Source organism: Triticum aestivum, chromosome 1B (genome assembly GCF_018294505.1).
Source record: "Triticum aestivum cultivar Chinese Spring chromosome 1B, IWGSC CS RefSeq v2.1, whole genome shotgun sequence".
Lineage (NCBI taxonomy): Eukaryota > Viridiplantae > Streptophyta > Magnoliopsida > Poales > Poaceae > Triticum > Triticum aestivum.
The window spans coordinates 477,396,651-477,416,904 of NC_057795.1; the positions used below are offsets into that span (position 1 = coordinate 477,396,651).

The window sequence follows — 20,254 nt, forward strand, 5'->3', positions numbered from 1 at the left end:
CGCAACCTGATGGGTATGGCCAACCGTTTCGGCGAGGTGTTCCTCCTCCGCATGGGTGTCCGCAACCTAGTTCAATAAATAGTTCGTGGGGAAAGGGGGCCAAGCCCCCCCCCCCCCACCCCACCCACCCCCCCCCCTCAATCCTATATAACTAAGTTGCTGATCCCTGCTATTTTTATTCATCATAACACACATGCCACCTCAGCGCACATGTCACATCATCAAAGGTCCACCTCAAGATGCATGGAGAAAAGTTTTCTATTATTATTAGTTTATCTCACTAATTTTATTTATCACAATATGCACACATGTCCACCTCATCAAAAGCCCACCACAAACTTGCATGGGAAAAAGCTTTTCACTATATTATGCTACTTAAATTCAATATATATTTAACTATACAATAATTAAATGCAATATATAATATGTGTTACCCTCAAAAAAATATGAATATTATGTTTTATTTTATATATAATTAATCAAAATATTCATATTTCATATTGGGATTGCTAAATCTCAGTCGATGAGACTTAACCAAGTCTCAGACGATGCTATTTTCATGAGACCTTAAGTGAACATCTGTGCAAAAAAATTTATTTTCTTTTTTTTACATGTTATGTCACTTGACTTAGACTTTGTTAATTAAGTCCCAGTCAACTGAGATCTAGCCACACCCATTTCACATTGTTACCGGCTTTTGTACACGACAAGAGTCGCATCAACTTTCTACACCAATGCCTGCGGAATACCTATATCTTGCTTAGGGCATGTACAATGGTGCTATCTTAGTAGTGTCACGTAGGGTAGATGATGAGGTGGAGGAGAGAGAACTCATAAGAAAAGACTTGTCTTATCTTATTTAAGAAAAGACAAGAGGTGATATCTTAGCACAATATGTCTCACCACATTTTTAGAAATTGCTAGTTATTGAAGATAAGGCTAAGAGATAACCTATTGTAGACAATTTTTTTTGTCATCTCTAGATCACATACAAGACTTAAGATAAGACTATCTTATCAACCATTGTACATGCCCTTAAACCTAACGTAACAATCCCCGGCCAGTCGTAAGACTCCAAGCGCCGCGCGCGCATGCCTGCGGATCACACTCAGGGAACGCAATGCCAAGACGCACCTGTTGGGCGTTGCACACGGACGATCGACGTCGACGGCTCAGCAGGCCACAGCTACGCGCAGTGGCGGCAGCACCGCGCGCGCAGGTCGGCTTCGTGCGCTCCTGTGGAGCCTCTCTGGCAACGAACGAAAAGGAGACGGACACTATTGCAACTTGCCGCTGCCGCCTGGTCCTCGGCAGGCATCATGCGCTGCACTTCCGGCGACTGAGAGGAACGCTCGCTGGCCTTTATCCGGGTTGAGACTAGGTTTCCAATGATGCGGGGCGGCAAAGACATTTATTTCTGCAGCATTTCTAGTGCCACAAGTGGCACACTCTTCACCCATCAAACAAGCAATCTATAGAAAGTACTACAGGCAATCTAAAGTATCGAGCAATGGCCGATCGAAGAAATATCTGGCCACTAGGGAAGATGCAATGGTACGATCGACAGTGATGTTTACAGTGACAGCACAGTTTGTGCCACTCAAATCTCTCAAATATTATTAGATGCGGTTCCAAGTGGAACCGGTGGATGACCCGTAAGCAATTGGCTTCTGCAGTCAGCGCTAGCTAGCTAATGATCACCCATAACGGTCCCGTCCGTCATAGGTACTGTATATGGGAAGTATGGCATGACCAACCAGCTAGTTTGCGTTATACTAGCTGGTAAAAATCAAGCTGTCAGCCATCCAAGCAGTGCGTGTAATCTAAAGATATACAGTTGGCCGCCAAGGTGACGAAACCAATACCGAAGTTGACACGCTTTCTCAGCAACACTTGCTGTGTATGCAGCACATGAGGATCAATGGACCATGCATGCATTACGAACAGCAGGATCAACTCACGGGATTTTCTTGTCTGAAACTCTATAGTGGTGTGTTTGAGATGCGTAAAGAGAAAAGGAGATGATTGAGCAATGCTAAGTTACTCGGTGATCAGGAGGACGCATTCACATGCCGGCCCTCAGCTAACGGTGTCTACTCCTCCATCTCTGCCTACCGGGCGTTCTTCTATGGCCAGGAGTGCACCGGCTACCGCCAAATCCCTCTGGCGAAACATTGCACCTCCGAAGGAGAAATTCTTCGCATGGCTTCTGCTGCGGAACCGATGATGGACGGCAGACCGATTAGAGAGAAGGGGTCTTCCTCGGTCGCCAGCTGGTTGCCTTCTTTGTGATCAGATGGATCATGCATGAATCCATGGATCGCCTCATGGTTCGGTGCCTACTTGGGAGAGATGTTGGTTTCAGTTACTTGGTGTCCGAGGTGAGCAGACTTTACAAAATTTGTCCATTGCGATGAAATATCATGTCATAGCATCATGAAGAATTTGTTTGCAGTCCCTGTCTATTCGCAGTGGCATTTTTCAACTCCAACGATCTCAATGTTGCAGGGCAAACTAGAGATTTGATGGCACAGATTGCAAACATCAAACAGAAAAGAGCAAGTGGAGTTTCACTTCAGCACTCGTCGCTCTTCTGCTGCCATAAATGATTTATTAAATTACTCTAACCCTATAAGAATTTATTTTGGACCAACAAGGAACATATAGTACAGGCGAGGAAACTCTAACCGTATAAGCAAGGAACATATTGTCTCCCGTGACCTATTAGGTGTATACCGTTTCCCACTTCACACAAAAAATATACTTTAAGTAATTGGGGTAAATATTACTGTGAGCAAAACTGGGGTCAGTGATTGTAAAGTCTAATAGCAAATGTGCAACACACAAATAATTTGAGAAATGTAACATCGTTTTGCTTTTGCACAACTGAAGATGATGTGGCTAAATCTCTCTCCTTTGAAACGGAAGAACAAACAAAAAAAAAATCAAAAAATTATAGTTGTAATTTACTTTAGGTAGTGATCTCCACAATGTTAAGTTGGCACCATGACAGAAACAACTGGAAACTGCTACCTTGCTAAGAAGTTGCCTTTGTTATACATAATGTTAACTCCTATAGCATCCCTGTTATCTTTACATCAGACTCGAATTTCTTTACGAGTACACTTCCCCGGTTTTCTCCCTGGCAAAATTGTCTAGCAGGGGGGGTGGGACGGTCTGAACAATCTAAATCTAGGCCCTATGAAGTGTGAACAAATAGCTAGGAGTCAGAACTCAATATTTTACAGAACCTGTTTGCTTTTGTGCTTTGCCGAAAATTGCCTCTATATCACCAGCGAACAGAGAAAGCTGTTTCGCTAAAGCAAAACCGCAATACATACCATCCACAGCAGCACTTACTATGCCCCCTGCGTAGCCAGCACCTTCCCCAATTGGATATAGCCCTTGCAGTGACGTGCTCTCGTATGTCTCCTTGTGTCGTGAAATTTGCAAGGGGGAGCTCGTTCTAGTCTGGAAACAGGCATCAAATATAATAAATAAAAGGGAAAGGTGGATGCAGAGATAAACATAACTGTACCACCAAAGATATAGCAGTCCAGCCAAAAAGAAAGACTGCACATAAATGAACCCATGCAGTGGAATACAACATTGACATTGCGCCTTTTCACGCTGCAGAGCATGCAGATAATTTACACATGTCAATGAATATTAAGGAAAACCTAAAGCATTCTCCGTGATGTTGACAGATATTTTTCACCAGTTCCCTATGAACAATTGCCTGAATTAGCTCTGCTTAATGATTTGCATTTGTTCTTAGTGCAGGGGTTGCTCCCAAATTTAAAATCAAGTTAACGATGGGAGTTGGAAGTTATACAGATTACCGGGTTAGAACATAATTTGAGACGAAAATGCTAAGGGGGTGAAGGATAAAGACAAAAATTTGAAATAAAGATCAGGGGTATATGCAAATACGACAACCGAAGTGGCCAGAGAAGGTTGACTGGAATGTGATGCAGCTTAGTCAGAGGGAAAGTGCACGTTACCAATAAGTAGTAAGACAGAATCTAGGGACAGAGAATCAAGTAGCTAAAAGCCTACTAGTTACAATCGCACTATCTAGGCTAGTGTATATTGGGATCATTTTAAAGTGGAATATAAATGAGCATTCAGGGAAACAGGCAAAAAATCACCTCTTCAGGGTATCATTCAGGATCTGCATTCTCGATTTTGTGAACTAAATTTCTAATGTCCTAGGGATTTTTAGCCTAGCTCGGCATGCCCAAAGAAACTAAAATGTTTTGTTTTCGTTCCATAAACGTTACTCTAATGAATTTACAGCTCAACCTTGGCCCAAATTTAATTAACCAGAACAGGAGGCATTTCAAAGAAAAGCCCGATTCACTGTTGTCTTTGCGCAACAGGTTCCGATCTCACTGTCACAGGCTAAAGTGTAATTGCAGAAACCCACTGCACCAACAGGCCACCTTGCTAACATCACTTGATAACAATTTTCAAATATACCCTGGTTTTGCAGGCTCTTCTGCAGGAAGTACAACTAGATTCAGCATTTCCTAAACTCAACTGCAGGCCTAAACTCTGAATTTCCTATTATAATTCAGAGCATGCTCCAATATTCTGTTCTCGCACCTGCCAGTAGCAAGGTACTAGTGCATTACCCGGCACAGGCTGCAACTAACAGCAGACAACTGTTACAGTGAGAGTTAAAGAATTGCAGATCACAGGCCAGTAGAAAAGAATGTTTCTATTAGACTGACCAGCTATCATCGAGTGGTTATGGTGTTGATGGCATAAGACTAACACTAGACTCTCTGATGTTTAAATACATCGTGTAGGAGTTCATCAAGAACCACCATTTTTAAGCAAATAAATCAGTAAGGAAATTCATTCAGCTTGTCGCATAAGAATTTGCATACCTCTACACCATGAAGTAAGGCCTCACTAGAAATAAAGCCTGGCATCTGGAAATAACAGATTGCAAATGGGTCAGGACAGATGGAAAGTCAAAACTGCAAAATGAAGAAACAAAATCGTAGTTCAAACCTCTTTGTCAATCATCATTATTGATTGTTGCAAAGCTTCAGTTAAGTAAGGAGGGAATAACTCATGGAGTTTGGATGGACGAACCCCCAACCTATAGCTTGATGGTGGGAGAGTTGTAACTGAAATAGGTAACAAAGTAACTAAAAGGAAATGTGTATCGTTACTCTAACTGACAAGACTTCCGTGTACAATTAGTACCTGACAGTTTGTTACTGATAAAATCTGTGACACACTGTGCAGGGACAACAAAATTCCCTCCCCCCATCATAGCTGCTCTTCTTTCATACTCTCTCTGTTTTCAAAGTTACAGATAACTCATATAAGCTAGCAGAAGGGGGAAACTGTCATCAGACTGTAGTACAGGTGCAAAAAGAAATGTTGCTGAGCTCAAACTCTCCTTTCTATCAATGCATCAAGATGCAAGGCTTTTGCGGTTTCTCGAAAAATAGAAGTGCAGCAAACCAGCTAATATTGGAAAAAGTAAAGGAATCAAACACTTGAGAAAGCAATTAGGTCCAAGTAGACTATTTGTACTTTTGCAATCAAGTGGTTTTCTTCTAGACAATCTTGTACTGCTGAGACCTTTATCATAAAGTCATTTTAAGGCACATAATCCAGAGGTTCAATGTAGCCAATTGTTCATGGTGATGGCAATGCAATTATTAAGCATTTCAGTTATCTAAGGGAATCATAGCAAGTACCTGGAACTCTACGCCCGCAAGAGAACCATGGGATTGAAATGGTTCAAAATCATGAGACGATACAGTGACCACAAGAGCTGAGTTTGCCCACTTAGACGCTCGCCGTGAGAATGACATACCATTGACACACAATTCCAATGGGTTTGTGCTAGTTAGAACAACCTGCAGACATTTCTCGGTATTTCAAGAACAGGATTCCAATACTCGATAATGTATTGAGGAAAGAAAGGTGAGTTGAACAACAAGAAAATGACTGACCTGTCCTCCAGGACACATGCAAAACGAATAACAGCTGCGATTTTGATCTACTTGCTCTATATCATTCTTCACATCTCCTTCACCAATAGACTTCACTATCTTGTAATCTGCTACAGGTATCCGCCCACGCCCTTTATGTACTTCAGCAGCCAATTCAGAATACTGCACAGGATGACAATGACACATATCACACAGATTGTTTGAAACTTTGAATACAATGTCATTATGTCAAAACACTGTACTTTTGATTTTCAACACTGAAATACAGTATGCTGCTACCCATACTAGCGTAATACCCATGCATTGAGATGGAATTTTAAACCTATACTGTAAGATCTTTCTGCCGTTCATGCAAAATCAAAATATCCATATCCGGTCTCATCTTAACCGTTTGTGCCAAATATAGCATGTGCTGTAATGAAAGTCAACAGACTGCCGCCACCAATTGACTTTCATGGGAGTAAAGATCCATGGTGTAGCTGTATCAAGCCGGTAAATAAGTGAGTGTTAGGACATAGTTACTACAAGATTAATAGGTCCATACATAAAGCTCTATGAAAGCCTTGGACACAGCCCAGCAAGACAAACTCAGTCCATGCTTTCAAAAGTGAGATCTCATCAGTGCATAGTTAACTGGATGCTTATCACAATTTGCAAAGGAAATAAATATAAGTTAAAAACCAAAACATAACTTCTTCAGCTTCTGTTCATGCTGCTACTCCTATAATAAAACTTGATGGTTGGAGGGTATTTCGGCAAACTGGCAGTTTCTGTACTTCTCCAGAGTTTACAAATGGATTGTTCCACATGATGCCATAGTAATTAACATCCTAAACCTTGATTATTAGTTTCAGTTTCACCTTTAACAATCGCCAGTTAGGAATTCACGAAATACAGAATGTTAAATTACTGGAAATTAAATCTCAACCTTGAAATAAAGCTAAACATTAGGCGAGTATCATTCAGAAAACCGTTGGTGTGAACAAATGAAATATGGCTTACTTGGATGTTGTTTATCAGTTCTTGGGGGTGTTCGATTCTTAAGCCAACCTGTAAGAATAACCAATGTTATCACATGGTCTGGAGAGAAGAAAAAAAACCAAGCTTTCCTTCATATTATGAAAAAAAATAGTCCTTGCAATTGGCAAAGATAACATGGGCAAAAGACATAATGCCACAAGGAGGCGATGTTCAGCCAGTCAGTGGTGCAGTAATCGTACAGCCAAGACCTACATTGGGCCGATTAAATATTAAAAAGAACCGATTAAAATGCCTAGATTAGCTGCTTCATGTACTAAAAAGCACTATTCTACCAATACCTTGTTGTGAACCTGGTTCTAACTAAATACTCCCTCCGTTCCAAAATACTTAGCATGGTTTTAGAACTGCAAATATTTTGGAACGGAGGGAGTAACTATCATCGATAAGACGTGAAAGGACTAAAGGGGGTGACAGATAGTATATAGAGGACAAAAGTATGTATTATTACTTGATTTAACTATGAGGTATGTGGCATCAAGTTTGGACCTTAAATTCCTAATATAATACAACGTCCTGATATAATATCATATGACTTACTAAATCTATATGTTTTCTACTAATATTTCCTGGACATCTTCCTAGCTCTCCTTCTCCTGTTCTTGTGCCAACTCCTGCTCCTGCCTTTGTCTGCACTCTTCAATTTCTGTGAGCAATCAATTAACTCCAAAAGGTCCAGCCACATTGTGTCCCAAGCTGCTGATATCCTTTATCCAACACACCCATCTTTCACCCTATTGTTGCTACCGTGGTCTTGCCCTGACTGGCCTTTTGTTTATGTCTTTTTCTCAAACATGCACCAAATTGCCCGTTGTATTAGAAGAACCTTTTGTCTATGCATACGGTGTAAAGGAGAGTGAAATAGGATAAGACAATGTTGTTGAAAACTTGAAATAGAAAGCATCTATATAACATGGCAAAAATTTAAATGATATGCTAGTATTTACTCAGTGGCTTGTACATATATTCTCAACCCGAGGCATTTGATTGACAAAGAAATCGAACTCCATCTAATATATCTGTTTTTGTTTGGTCTGAAGACCAATGTGCCTCTTATGTAACCTAATATCCAACCAAACATGGTCTCAAATTCTACGCTGTGGCTTGTCTGCTATCTGACCATCAAATTATTGACAAGTACAAGTGAAGTAGAAACTGCCTTAACCAGCATAAGAAAACTTACAGAAAAATTCTTGGGGGTTATATCTACATTATGCCTAAGAAGCATACTGTATGTGTCACGAGCTGAGTGCCCAACTGCTAACACAACTGCATCGAATGATAGTTTCTGATCAACAGAACCTGGCTGTAGATTTGAATCAGAAACCACAACTCCTTTGACCTGCCCGCCTTCCACTATAAGGTCATCTACTCTGGTATTAAATCTTATGGCAACCTGTATCAAACATAAAACAGAATACATTGGTGCATGAAACCTTACACAACAAAATAATAGCAAAGCTTCAATGAAGACTGCTTTGTTCAACTCACGCCCAACTCTCTTAAGTGGTGTCTGAAATTCCGCAACAGAGGAACAAGTTTATCTGTACCCAAATGAGGTCTCCCATCAATGAGAATGTTTGGAGGGCCTCCAAAATGGACAAATGTTTTCATCACCTGAAATCCAAGACCCCACGGTATAGCTTAAACACATATAAAGGGTCAGTTTTGGACTAGGAAAGTCTAGGATATTATGTTATGCAGAAGCTCTTCCTATTTTGATGGATATGTATTCAAAACAACAGCAAAAATTTACCATACTATCCATGACCAGTATGGGGAGCAACTTACTGGTTACCACCAGAGTCTTGAACTCTGGTAGCCAACAGATACTAAGCTTGCATTATTGCATCAATAATTACAGATAACCTTTTTTAGAAGAATTTCTAATTTGCAAGCTAAGCATCCATTGAGGTAGAGCAGGAAGATTCTTACAGCCTGAACACCATCAGTGTTTTTCCCTATCCTGGTCACAAGCTTCCCGTCACTCCATGTACCTGCACCACCCTGCTATGATTAAGAACAGAAGATCAAGAATTGATGGACTTGATCTTTTAAGGAACATGGAACAAGGGAATAGTGGTTTGGTCAATCATTGAAGTTCCATTGTAGGTAATTGATACTTCAAAAAAATAGGCATTGCCCCATATGCCATCAACCCAACTTGCAAAGATCATTTGATTTTAAAATTCACAAAAATGTATGGAAAAGCGGACCTCAAACAATGAAGAACATGAGTTCAGAACAAGCATGCATAAGTTAGGTTTTGAATTACTAAATTAGCTGCAGTAAAAAAATGTGAAGATTATTACACATTTTTTCTGCATCATTCATTTTAAGCAAATCTGAGATTATGGCAGATGCATTATTAATGTCTAAAATATGTCTCTGTACACTTTACAGGTCATATAATTAGGAGAGTGCATTTATTGGGATGCACTAATCCATGCACCAGCTAATATACCTGATTGGAACATGTATCCGCTATTTCACATACAGAGCACAGACGTAAACCACCTCTTCTAAGATACATGTACGCATAATTTGACATATTACATCAATTCCATTTTATCACCTGAACAAAGAGAACTATCACTAGTATTTGCAGAATGACATGACTGATAATGTTTATGTTTAACGAAAAGATATAGTCATCTATTAGACAATTCACGTTGTCAACAACTACCTATTTGAATACTGATCAAAGCAATTATGTGATTGTCCAGTGATGCCTTGGTAGTACAGTAGGAACAAACAGTATACCTCGCCAAAGCAAAAGTTGCTTTCTGATTGGAGAATTCGTCTAACTGCTAGTGCACCAATGTCACGCCCTCTTTGCTCAACAGGTTGGCCACGCTCCAATAAGGTAACTTCTGCTCCAAGTTCAGCTAACACAAGGGCAGCAAACAACCCAGATGGGCCACTTCCTACAATTGCCACCCTTGGTTTCATTCGTGTAGGACTGATCGAGCCATTATTAACAGTATCCCTGGTACCATGTTCATCATCGGAGACTTTGTTATGAACATTAAGCATACTGATCAGATCAGTTGCTACCCTCTCATCGGACATATATTCTACAATTCCAAGCCTGGGTTCCAATCTAGCAATAAAATCCCATGTCCTTGGCTCCATGTCCAGAAGCTTCTTAGCATCCACATCAACAGTATAAACAAATTGAGGTTCTTTCAAAATCTGTAAATGTAAAACATGGTTTATTCATTCACAAAGAAACAATTCAGATAAAGTGATAACCAATCTGAATATTGAAATACAGTATAGATTAAAAAAATTCAACGTCACTAGAAACACACGTGGTCACAGTCGCAACACGGATGAAGCAAAAAACGTGCAACACAGAACCATCTACCAAAAAATATTACGATAAATTTCAGATATCATTGAATATAATTAGATTGGGTAACCACACGAATAACCAATCGCTGCAATAAATAGAATTCACATCAATCACATATTATTTCAATTTATATGAACATCTACAATTCTACACTGTGAAAATAACTTTAGTATAAAATCCCCAGATCAAATAAGTGTACACCAAGTATCAGACAGCATAAATAGATAGTAAACTGACCATTTTTTTTCTTGCTAAATCTATGCTATTTGCGCAAATTACAGGGCATTGCAAATCTCTGCAGACAATACCAGATTATTTTGCAAAAATGCGGCGCTCTATGACGGGCTTAGATTTTACCCTACCCGCTAGATGACACCTCAGGCCCACTCACAAGCACCAAGATGGAGATAGGTGGCATCAATGCGTACAAGCAGTCTTGGCCCGAGTATAATCATCAAGGCAAGTGACACAATGAACGGAGAATCAAACAGTTACAAAGATATCTATGTGATTTGTTCCCAGACTCGACTAAGGGCTGCTCGTACAGTGTGGTACCTTCTATGGACCAGAGAAGTAGGCACACGGGTCAGAAAGTAACCCTGATAGACAACGCAACTTTGGCTAGAATAACCTGGTATTATGTGAAAATATTTACAAGATTTGGTAATTTCCGCAGCTAATGTAGAATTAAAAATGAGAAATTACTTCATTCTAAGGAGATATAAAATGTGTCTAGCAGTGTGACGCGTGGCGTTAGATTGCACTCGCTGGAACAAGATACTAACCAAGCAAGGGAAACAAAAGATGGTACAAAAGCAAGAGGAAAACCAGAATCTGAACAAGATATTATGTACTATTCTGCAACATGACAAAAAATCGACACCATATGATTAATTCTGGCACCCCCACAAAATTGTCAGTGTGGGTATGCATATAAATGTTCGCAGCCTGGCATGCAGATAAAGATTATTTTCATGGCATATGTGGAGTCGTCAACAAAAAGATGGTAAATTAACTGGAGAAGTAAACGAGCTTACTACATTGGCTTTCATTTCAACTGCATGAGTATTTTTTTCACAAAGCTTAACCCAGTTTGACTGCATCGTTTCAGCACATCCAACAGCAAGTGTTTTATGACAACTAAATAGTCATCCCATATATATACAGGAGGAGCAATATTAAATAGGATAGACACATTATATAAGTTCATTAAGAACCTTGCGTGCATCAAATGACTTGCGGATAACAGAGAAGGCCTCTTCAGGGAGCATAGAAGCGACCTGCGCAGGAGAGTCGATTAGAGGCGCATAATAATAATTATAGAGAAGATCTAACAAGGATATGAAAAAACTGCAATAACAGCAAGCCGGCGGCAATTACAACAAGAGACGTTGTAACATGGATAACAACAAATGTAAACCACAGTGGGATCGAACTTCAAAGCAAACGCATGTCGAAGGTATAGCAGGAAATATCATGTAGCGCAACATTTGAAGGGGGTTGATTAGATACGGTTGGGATACGGTTGCAAACACTCATCCAGCCATTTCCTGATTGATTAAATACGGTTGGGATTTGGGGAAATAACCCAATATATGTAGGAGAAGGTGAGGCAGAAGCTCTGTTAATTCAGTTGCAAACCGTTTATCAAACCAGGCCTATTCCACAACACAGAAGTAACATTTACACTTGATTCCTATTTACCATATCACCACAGCAAGCTGCACTAGACTTCCTTGAAGGAGGTTACGAGTGGCTAGCTCATCTCAAGGCTGTGATAATTTTCCAAGACGAATGAGCACAAATATAGTCAATTAAATGGCACGAACTAAGTAAAAAAAAAATCGCTACACTAGCAAAGGCCACCTAAAACATCTGTTTCAGCAACCCCACGTCGACTCATCTAACAAAATGCTAAAGCCTCGCGAATTTCATGGCATTATGTCCCCATATCAGAAAATGCAATACGTTAGCGTACCGGGAACTTGAGGGCCTTGGCAATGGCCTGGAGGAGCGGCGGGGAGACGCCGAGGAAGTCCTTGCCGGGGTCGTCGCTGGCGGGGACGGCGAGCTTGGAGAGGCGCCAGAAGCCAGCCTCCCGGGCCACGCCGCCCTCCTCGGGGGCGGTCTGGCGGAGCTGCTCCTTGTGGCGCCGATCCAGGCGCTTCTTCTCCGACGGGTACCGCCGCTTGCCCGTGCGCCTCGCGCAGCGCACGACGGCGGCGAGCGTGCCGCATCGGCGTCGCGGGAATGCGCTGCTCGCGTAGAGGCCGCTGCTGATGCCGCCGCCGCTGGGGCTGGCGCCCAGGTGGCGGTGGGGAAGCGGGAGGGAGAAGGGTGGGAGCTTGATGCCCGAGACAGTGTGAAGCGCCATGGCGGATGGGGCTGGAGATGGAAGGGGGTTTCTGGCCCTGCGGATAACGTGGGTTTTAGCCTGGTTTATACAGGGGCCATTTTATAAGAGACTGCAAATCCGTTTTGTTTGATGGATTTTCATGTGCAACGTCTTCTTTTTTTGTAAAATTCAAACTCTATATCGGCTGCGCTTATAGGTTGTGCGAATTCAGGAATTTGTCGAGAAATAAAAATGCGAAGGATGCAGGGATGACTGAAGTTCTGGACAGAACTGAACTGATGTTTTGCCTGGAAGCCAATGTTCGTTAGCAAGCTGGTTGCAGAGATCGTTACATTTTCTGTATTATGCTTATCGAAGTATTTCATTTGAAATGTGCACCTGATAAGTTTATCCAGATTGAAATAGTTTCCGTCAACCAGAGGTCGATTTGCCATAGACGACGCATGAACTAGTTTGTCGCAACTATATATGTTCAGGAATGATAAAACTACATGTATATTTTGTCTTAAAAGTTCCTCAAACAGTATTACATTATAACAACAAGGTTAGAGTACAGCATAAGATCCTGGTTATATTACAGCAGCACAAAAGCTGCACTCATAGCCTAAACCTGCAGAACCACATTTAGCTCACACCACTTCAAACCTTCGACAAACTTGAATTACCTCAGGCCGAGTGAATAGAAAGTTCATTCCTTGGTTAGACAACAGCATCAGGTCGTTTTAATCTACCGGCCATCAGATTCGTCGGGGCCAACAAAGCTGCTTGAGAACCATGACGACGCATTGACCCCCATGATTATTGGTTAGTTTACAAGATGAGGGCTGGCACTCTTGAAAGGAAGGGTGCAGGAGTATGTGACATATCTAACACCGTCAAGGAGAACAACAACAAATATCCTGGAGATGGACTTGGGAGTCATCCTTGGATCGCTGTCGCCGTCACCGGCCTCCCTGGGATCAGCTAGCACAGAAACAACTACCGACGATGCTGGCTTCTTATCAGGTAACTTGCTGCTTTCAGAAGTTCTGTTAAAAGGCCCTGTGTTGTTCGCCGTTTTCCCAGTGAGTGGAATCGCCTCATTGTACATGATCCTCCTATTCTTCAGCTTGCCGTAATACGCAGGAGCTGGTGTTGGAACCTTTCGAGTAGCATTAACACTTGAGGAGTTGACAGCTGGAGAAGCAGGTATTATGCCACCGGAATTGGTGGCAGCGGAAACGTCAAACTGAAATACCTCGCTGCACATTCCAGAATTTAGGATAGGCCCTGAAAATTGTTGCATCAGAATTAGAGTAAGAGACAGTGCAATATCCCTCCAAGAGTGTCGAAAGAAAACTGAGTTTTCTGTAGGAGATGACTTCATCAACAAAACCAAAGAATGATATTCCAATAACAAACTTGACAACAACACCAAAACATTAGGCACGTGAGTTCAGACTAGTTTTCCTACAAGCTAGTGAAGATTTAGCAGTTATCACTTCTCCATGAAAAGAAAATATTGCAATTGTGAAAAATCAGTAACATTGCTCGGTCACAAGTTTGAAAATATGCTTAAAGCAACATATCATGAATCTACTATTTTGCTAGCATAGAGTTTGAACATAGGTTGTACTGACAGATAAGTTTTGGTCAGGGATTAAAAGGCTCTTCAGGGCAGAGTCTACATGATAATTGCTGTATACGACAGTTCCCAAATAAAAAGCAACAATATCCCTAATATTTACTGAGGTCTTTTCTATGTGATTGCTAAAAGTGTGATATTTACTTGTTTGGCAACATTAAATATAGAGTTGAGTTCTCATTTCCTGAATAGTTGCAATGTCATAATATATGATGGCATACTAAGTGACATTATGCAATGTCATAATATATGATGGCATACTAAGTGACATTATTCTGGTCAAACATGCATTCTAGCTCTTCTCTTAATGACTCATGGACAATCCTTTTAAGTACTTTTACAAATAAAAAGTAATAACATCACTACTATTTACTGAGCTCTTCTCTACGTGATTGCTAAAAGGAGGACATAAATAAAGACATTGTTCCCATTGCTGGATGGTTAAAGTGTGAGATTTACTTGTTTGCAACATTAAATATAGATTTGAGTTCCCATTTACTGAATAATTGAGTGACGTTATTCTTATCTAACATACATTCTACTTTTCTTACGTCCTGTTTGGTTATAGTGGCCTGGGCTTCATGCCTGGGAAAAGAGGTTGCCTGGTTTGAGCCTGGTACTTCATTGTTTTGTGCCTGGTGAGGCTGGCCTGGCATACATGTGTTTTGTTGCTGTCCTGGCCTGGGGTAGTGTTAAAATAATATAGTACCATCATTGAAGGCCTGTAACTACAAAAAGAGTTGGAAATAGCAGCTCATTACCACCAGGCAGCTACCCAGGTGTCCTTTTTTGAACGCTTCTCCCAGGCTAAGCAATATGCCTGGGTCGCACTCCAGGCTAAGCAAATTGTGAGGCCACCAGGCCAGGCTAGCTGCTACTTTCTCAGGACAGTAACCAAACACTCCCCAGGCACCTTTCAGGCAGGCTTCAGGCCAGGCAAAATTTCATGTGGACACCATCCAAACAGGCTGTTAATGACTCATGGACAATCAGTTCAATCCCTTGACTTCTATTTTAACTTGGTAATATTATTCTCTGTAGCATTTGGTCACTCTTGAAGTAAGATAATGTGGGAACCTTCTTGATTAAAATATCACATCATGATGTGTCAATGCAACAGAGAAATAATAGTTTGGATAATAAATGGAATTCATAGCTGCAGTATCACAATTCACAAAAAAACAAGAATACTAGATTGACAAACAATTGTTCTGCTTACCTGCCATTCCTTCACGGAACCACTGCGGCAATGGTCCATCTACTGGGGATTTCTCTTGTGGATTCATATTGTTTCCAGGCAGTGATAGATGACGAGCTATGGCTGTACTAGTCTCTTTGTGATCTATACCTGACTGGTCACGGTTGTGTTGTGAAGTCCCATGTGCTACCGCTTTCTCGCTTGCAAGCACAGAATGAATAATCAGATTGCCATTGATCTTGACATGCTTTCCATTCCTTGGCACATACAACAAAGCAGGCAAGGTCTCACTTGAGTTAAGTGGAGGTTGATGCTTCTGGTCAGCACTGCCATCAGTCCCAATCATCATTCCAGAATCAACACCAGTCATGTCACTATTGTTCAAACCCCCTTTAGGTGCTTGACCATGGTTATTGACATTCACTACCCTATCATGAGGCTGACCAAAATTCCTAAACATTGCATTGTCACTTCCCCCACTCAATCCAAAGTTGTGATTGAACCCTGGAACAAAAGCGCCAAATACGAGCATAACAAGCATCAAACCGAGAAGGCTAACACTTGCCACCTTCTTGGTCTTGGTCTTGGATTTACTCTTGCTGTCCACGGCCTTCTTGTTCTCTGGTTTCTTTGTGGCCTTGGTTGCGGTCACCTGCTGCTGCGGCTTTAGCCGAGGAATTGGTACAAGAGGGACATGGGAACCATGAGGCCGCATGGCATACCCGGGCACCCAAGGGAAATGCATGCCGGGCATTGCTCCCGGTGGATACATCCCAGGAGGTGGGCAATTCCCGCCGCCGCTGCCGAGTTGCTGCCGCAGTGTTGCATTCTCGGCCACGATGAAGGAGATCTTGGAATTGAGGTCGTTTATGACCGAGTTCATTGACTTGACCTTCTCCTCCAGCTCCTCGACGTAGCGCTTCTTCCTCTGCCGGGACAGCTGCGCGCTCTCGCGGTTCCGTATCAGCCGCGCCGCCCGCCTGGTGTCCTCCCCCTCGCCGACGGCGCCCCCCTCGTCGGAGTCCACGGCGGCCCGCGAGGCCGACGCGGAAGGGGAAACCTCGCCGTCCCCGGATCGGCGGCACTTGGCCGCCTCCGAGCTGGGGGCGGGGCTCGCCGGCTTCCGCTTCAGGCCCCAGTTAGGGGCGGCGGCGCTCCTCCCCTCGTCCGACTCCTCGTGCTTGACCTCGCAGCTGGCGTCGGCGACGGCGGAGCCGGTTCCGGAGGCGGCGGGGGAGGGGGAGGACGAGGAGGCGGTGGGGCCGGATCCGGCGGCGGAGTCGCTCCGCTCGGGGGAGCGGAGGAGGAAGTCCTCGACGGAGAAATCCGCGGGCAGGTCGAAGTCGAGGTCGTCGCAGTCGCCAACGCCGCCGGCGCCGAGGCCGAAATTCCCGAGCGGCAGGTCGTCGTCGTCGTCCGCGAGGTGCAGGTCCGGGTCGAAGAGGCCGGCCGGGTAGTGGCGGAGGTCGAAGTGGGAGGAGGGGTCGAGGAGGGCCGGCTCCGCCATGGCCGCGTCTCGAGGAGGGTTCAGTTCAGGCTAGGGTTTTGGGCGGCATCCATCGAGGCGCGGTGCAGGCGCGGAACGGGAGGAGGAAGGAGGGAGGAGTGGTGTGGGAATTTGGAATTCGGAAACTCGGGGCGGAGTGGACGGAGTCGGGTGTTGACGAGCCCGTGCCTCGTGCTCGGGACGTGCGCTGTGGATCCGGATTTTCTCCCGCCCGTGGAATTCTTCTCCCTCTAGTCCGTGGTGAAAGGGACCCGCTTCGCCCCGGGCCCGCGTGTCATCGGGGGTAGAGGGTGTCCCGGTCGGTGTGGCTGTGTGGCTGTGCGGCTGCGCGCGGAGTAGCTAGATCTAGGATTGCCGTTCGGGTGGGGTGCTAAAAGCGGTAGTCCGACGTGAGTAACGCCGAAGTTAAGGCGGCCGGGACGGCGCGCGCTGACGCGTGGGGCCGAGGGCCCGCTGTGCCCAGTGGTGTGGGCGTGGGTGAAGGTGAGTGGGGTAAAAGTGGCGTGCGGAGGGTTCTGGGTGGGAAGGGAAGGTTCTGGCTCTGGTTGGTGGGTCAGTGAGTGAGTGGTGCAGGAAATGTGGCTGCTCTGGATAAGTAATTCTGATGAATGAATGTGTACTTTACCATTTTCTAACAGATTTTACAGAAGCGTCCTCTCGTGTTTGCTAGTTTTTCAGATCCGTCCTTTGGAGGCTACTAGGATCAGGATGTGGTCGTAGCGGGGTGCGTAACACGTGCCTTCATCATTTTTTGGTGTGAGCTTTCCGTTGCGTAGAAGCAAGACCAGGAGTAAAGGCAAAGGATAGCCCAAGCCAGAACGGAAATGGAATTGTGTAGAGGATGATCACGCGCGTCCAGTCTGGCTTTCTGTTTTGTTTGTTTGTTTTGTTGTATCATATCCAAGTTAGTTCACATGAGAAACAAAGGTCCTGAATTCTGTTGTTGCGCGCCTCTAAGTTTTGGCTATCTTTTTTTGTTGCGAAAGAAATCTATTCAACATCCGTCATGACAATAAAAGGAACACCAGAAGCGAGGAACTTTGTTGATTCTTGATTGTTAATTGTGTACGTGCAATCTGCGTTAATATTGGCCAAATATAAATTGTATTGCACATTAACATCAGACGAGATGTATACATGTTAATATTAGGTAGGATATAATTACTTGATTAATACTAACATACTCCCTTTGTTTTATAATATAAGAGTGTTTTTTAACTAGCATAGTGTAAAAAAAATGCTCTTATATTATACGGTATGACGGAGGGAGTAGATATTAGGCATGATAATAATTAGTGGAGGGTGCTAAATGTGTTTATTGACAAGCATGTTTAACAGTAAATACTGAAGCAACGTAGACCCACCAACATGTGAGATTTATTGGATCTCCGCAACTCGCTCTTTTTATATTGGTGTAGATATAGATATATAGTGGTGGTTTTTTTTTTGCGAAAAATTCGTGTATTACTCAAAACTCATAATTACAATCACGACGTACAATATCAAGGACTTCTCCGGGTCCTGACCCAAGCCATACCACAGTACGAACTTGAACCCTACCAAAGTTGGCCATAAAATGACTAGCTAGATTTTGACTACGTCGAATATGAGTAATACAAGAACCATGTTCCTCTAGATTATCCTTGATCTCTTTGACTAAGAAAGCAAATTTAGACCTATTCGTAACAGCACTCTGGACCATCGTTATGGCTTCCAGACAATCAGATTCAACTTGGATAGGTAGATTGCTCCATTGGGAGGCCAACATTAGGCCTTCCTTTATTGCCAACATCTCCGTCTCTAGAACATCATCACAATAGAATAGATGCCGACATGAGCTGAAAATAATGCTCCCATCATGAGCTTTGAGAATCATACCTGCTCCGGCAATTCCATTTACGACCGACCCATCGGTGTTAAGTTTATCATGCCCAGCCGGTGGGGGAGACCATGGGTTACCAAAAGGGGTGTTGTTATTGCATGTATCAACCATGAGTGGGTAACAAGTTGAGACGGGAGTCTTTCCTATATGCATTTTCACATTTGGGTCAATGGAAATGGATTGAAGAGATTCAAGATAGCTAGCTAAGAATCTACATGAGACTTCCACGAGTGGTGCTGGTTTTGCATGGATTATTTCGTTGCGGACATACTAGATGCGCCATAGCAACATCATTAGCCTGACCCTCATAGACTCCTCGAGACTGGCAGCCAGTTGAATGAACCGTTCCTCACCAGAAGGAAGGATCGAAGAAATCTCAAGGAGGTCCCAAACAACTGCCATAACATGCCAAAGTCGTCGAGCATTAATACAAGAACAGAATGCATGGAATGTGTCATCATCAGCGCAGCCACAAACGGGACAAGTTGCAACCACTTCCAAGTTTCTTTCTTGTTTGTTGCACCATGTGGGTAAAACAATTAGTGGTCAAACGCCAAGCAAAGTTCAGAACTTTGGGCGGGGCAGGGCTAGACCGGACTGCATTCCACCCATCGCGTGAACCATCAGACCAAGAGCTAGTCGAAGCAATCAGTGTGTTCTGTTGTTCATCTGCAGCAAGCCGATATGCACTTTTTACAGTAAACGAGCCTGACTTTTCCGGAGCCCAAGCAATGAAATCTTCTCCCATGGCTATTTCTTGCCTGCAGCAAGACGTAGTTCTGTCACGTCTCTTGCATTGCGCTACTGGGTTGCCTACTAGCGACGAGCAAAGTTTGTTCTCTATTATTATTATTATTATTATTATTATTATTATTATTATTATTATTATTATTATTATTATTATTATTATTATTATTATCATCATCATCATCATCATCATCATCATCATCATTATCATCATCATTATTATTATTATGGACTGTGCTAACGACCAGTCGACTGGTCGTTAGCGACAGATCCGCACGATCCCCTCAACAGGGGAAACAATGCTCCACCCGCTATTCCCGTGCTCCTCCCGATCGATTTATTGCACCATAATTAAAAACGCGAAAAAAAATTACCTACACAGGATTCGAACCTGCGTCGGGGTGGGAAGGATAGGCCCAAGTACAAAGCCCAACAACCATCACGCCAACCTAGTTTGTTGTTCATTAGTTCAACAACGAAATTGTTTTAAACTCTTTCTTACTACTATCGTAAGAAAAAAGAAAGCTATTTTTCTGGAAAAAAATTCACTTCATCAATGAAAG

At 43.0% G+C, this 20,254-nt stretch overlaps 2 protein-coding genes across 2 annotated transcripts; both read right to left on the reverse strand.

Annotated features, from left to right (window-relative positions):
• Positions 1 to 3,007: 3,007 nt before the first annotated feature.
• LOC123132617 (uncharacterized protein Cbei_0202) lies at positions 3,008 to 12,811 on the reverse strand. Its single transcript, XM_044552459.1, has 13 exons — positions 12,356 to 12,811; positions 11,595 to 11,657; positions 9,783 to 10,214; positions 8,955 to 9,026; positions 8,511 to 8,636; positions 8,203 to 8,415; positions 6,984 to 7,031; positions 5,982 to 6,143; positions 5,724 to 5,885; positions 5,221 to 5,314; positions 5,023 to 5,141; positions 4,896 to 4,940; positions 3,008 to 3,471 (listed from the first exon to the last, which is right to left on the reverse strand). The coding sequence occupies exons 1-13, from the start codon at positions 12,749 to 12,751 to the stop codon at positions 3,235 to 3,237; spliced, it is 2,169 nt and encodes a 722-aa protein (XP_044408394.1). The 5' UTR covers positions 12,752 to 12,811; the 3' UTR covers positions 3,008 to 3,234.
• Positions 12,812 to 13,189: 378 nt separating this feature from the next.
• Positions 13,190 to 17,205, reverse strand: LOC123132626 (bZIP transcription factor 39). Its single transcript, XM_044552466.1, has 2 exons — positions 15,577 to 17,205; positions 13,190 to 14,002 (listed from the first exon to the last, which is right to left on the reverse strand). Exons 1-2 carry the CDS (start codon positions 17,060 to 17,062, stop codon positions 13,539 to 13,541), a joined length of 1,950 nt encoding a protein of 649 aa, XP_044408401.1. The 5' UTR covers positions 17,063 to 17,205; the 3' UTR covers positions 13,190 to 13,538.
• Positions 17,206 to 20,254: the final 3,049 nt, after the last annotated feature.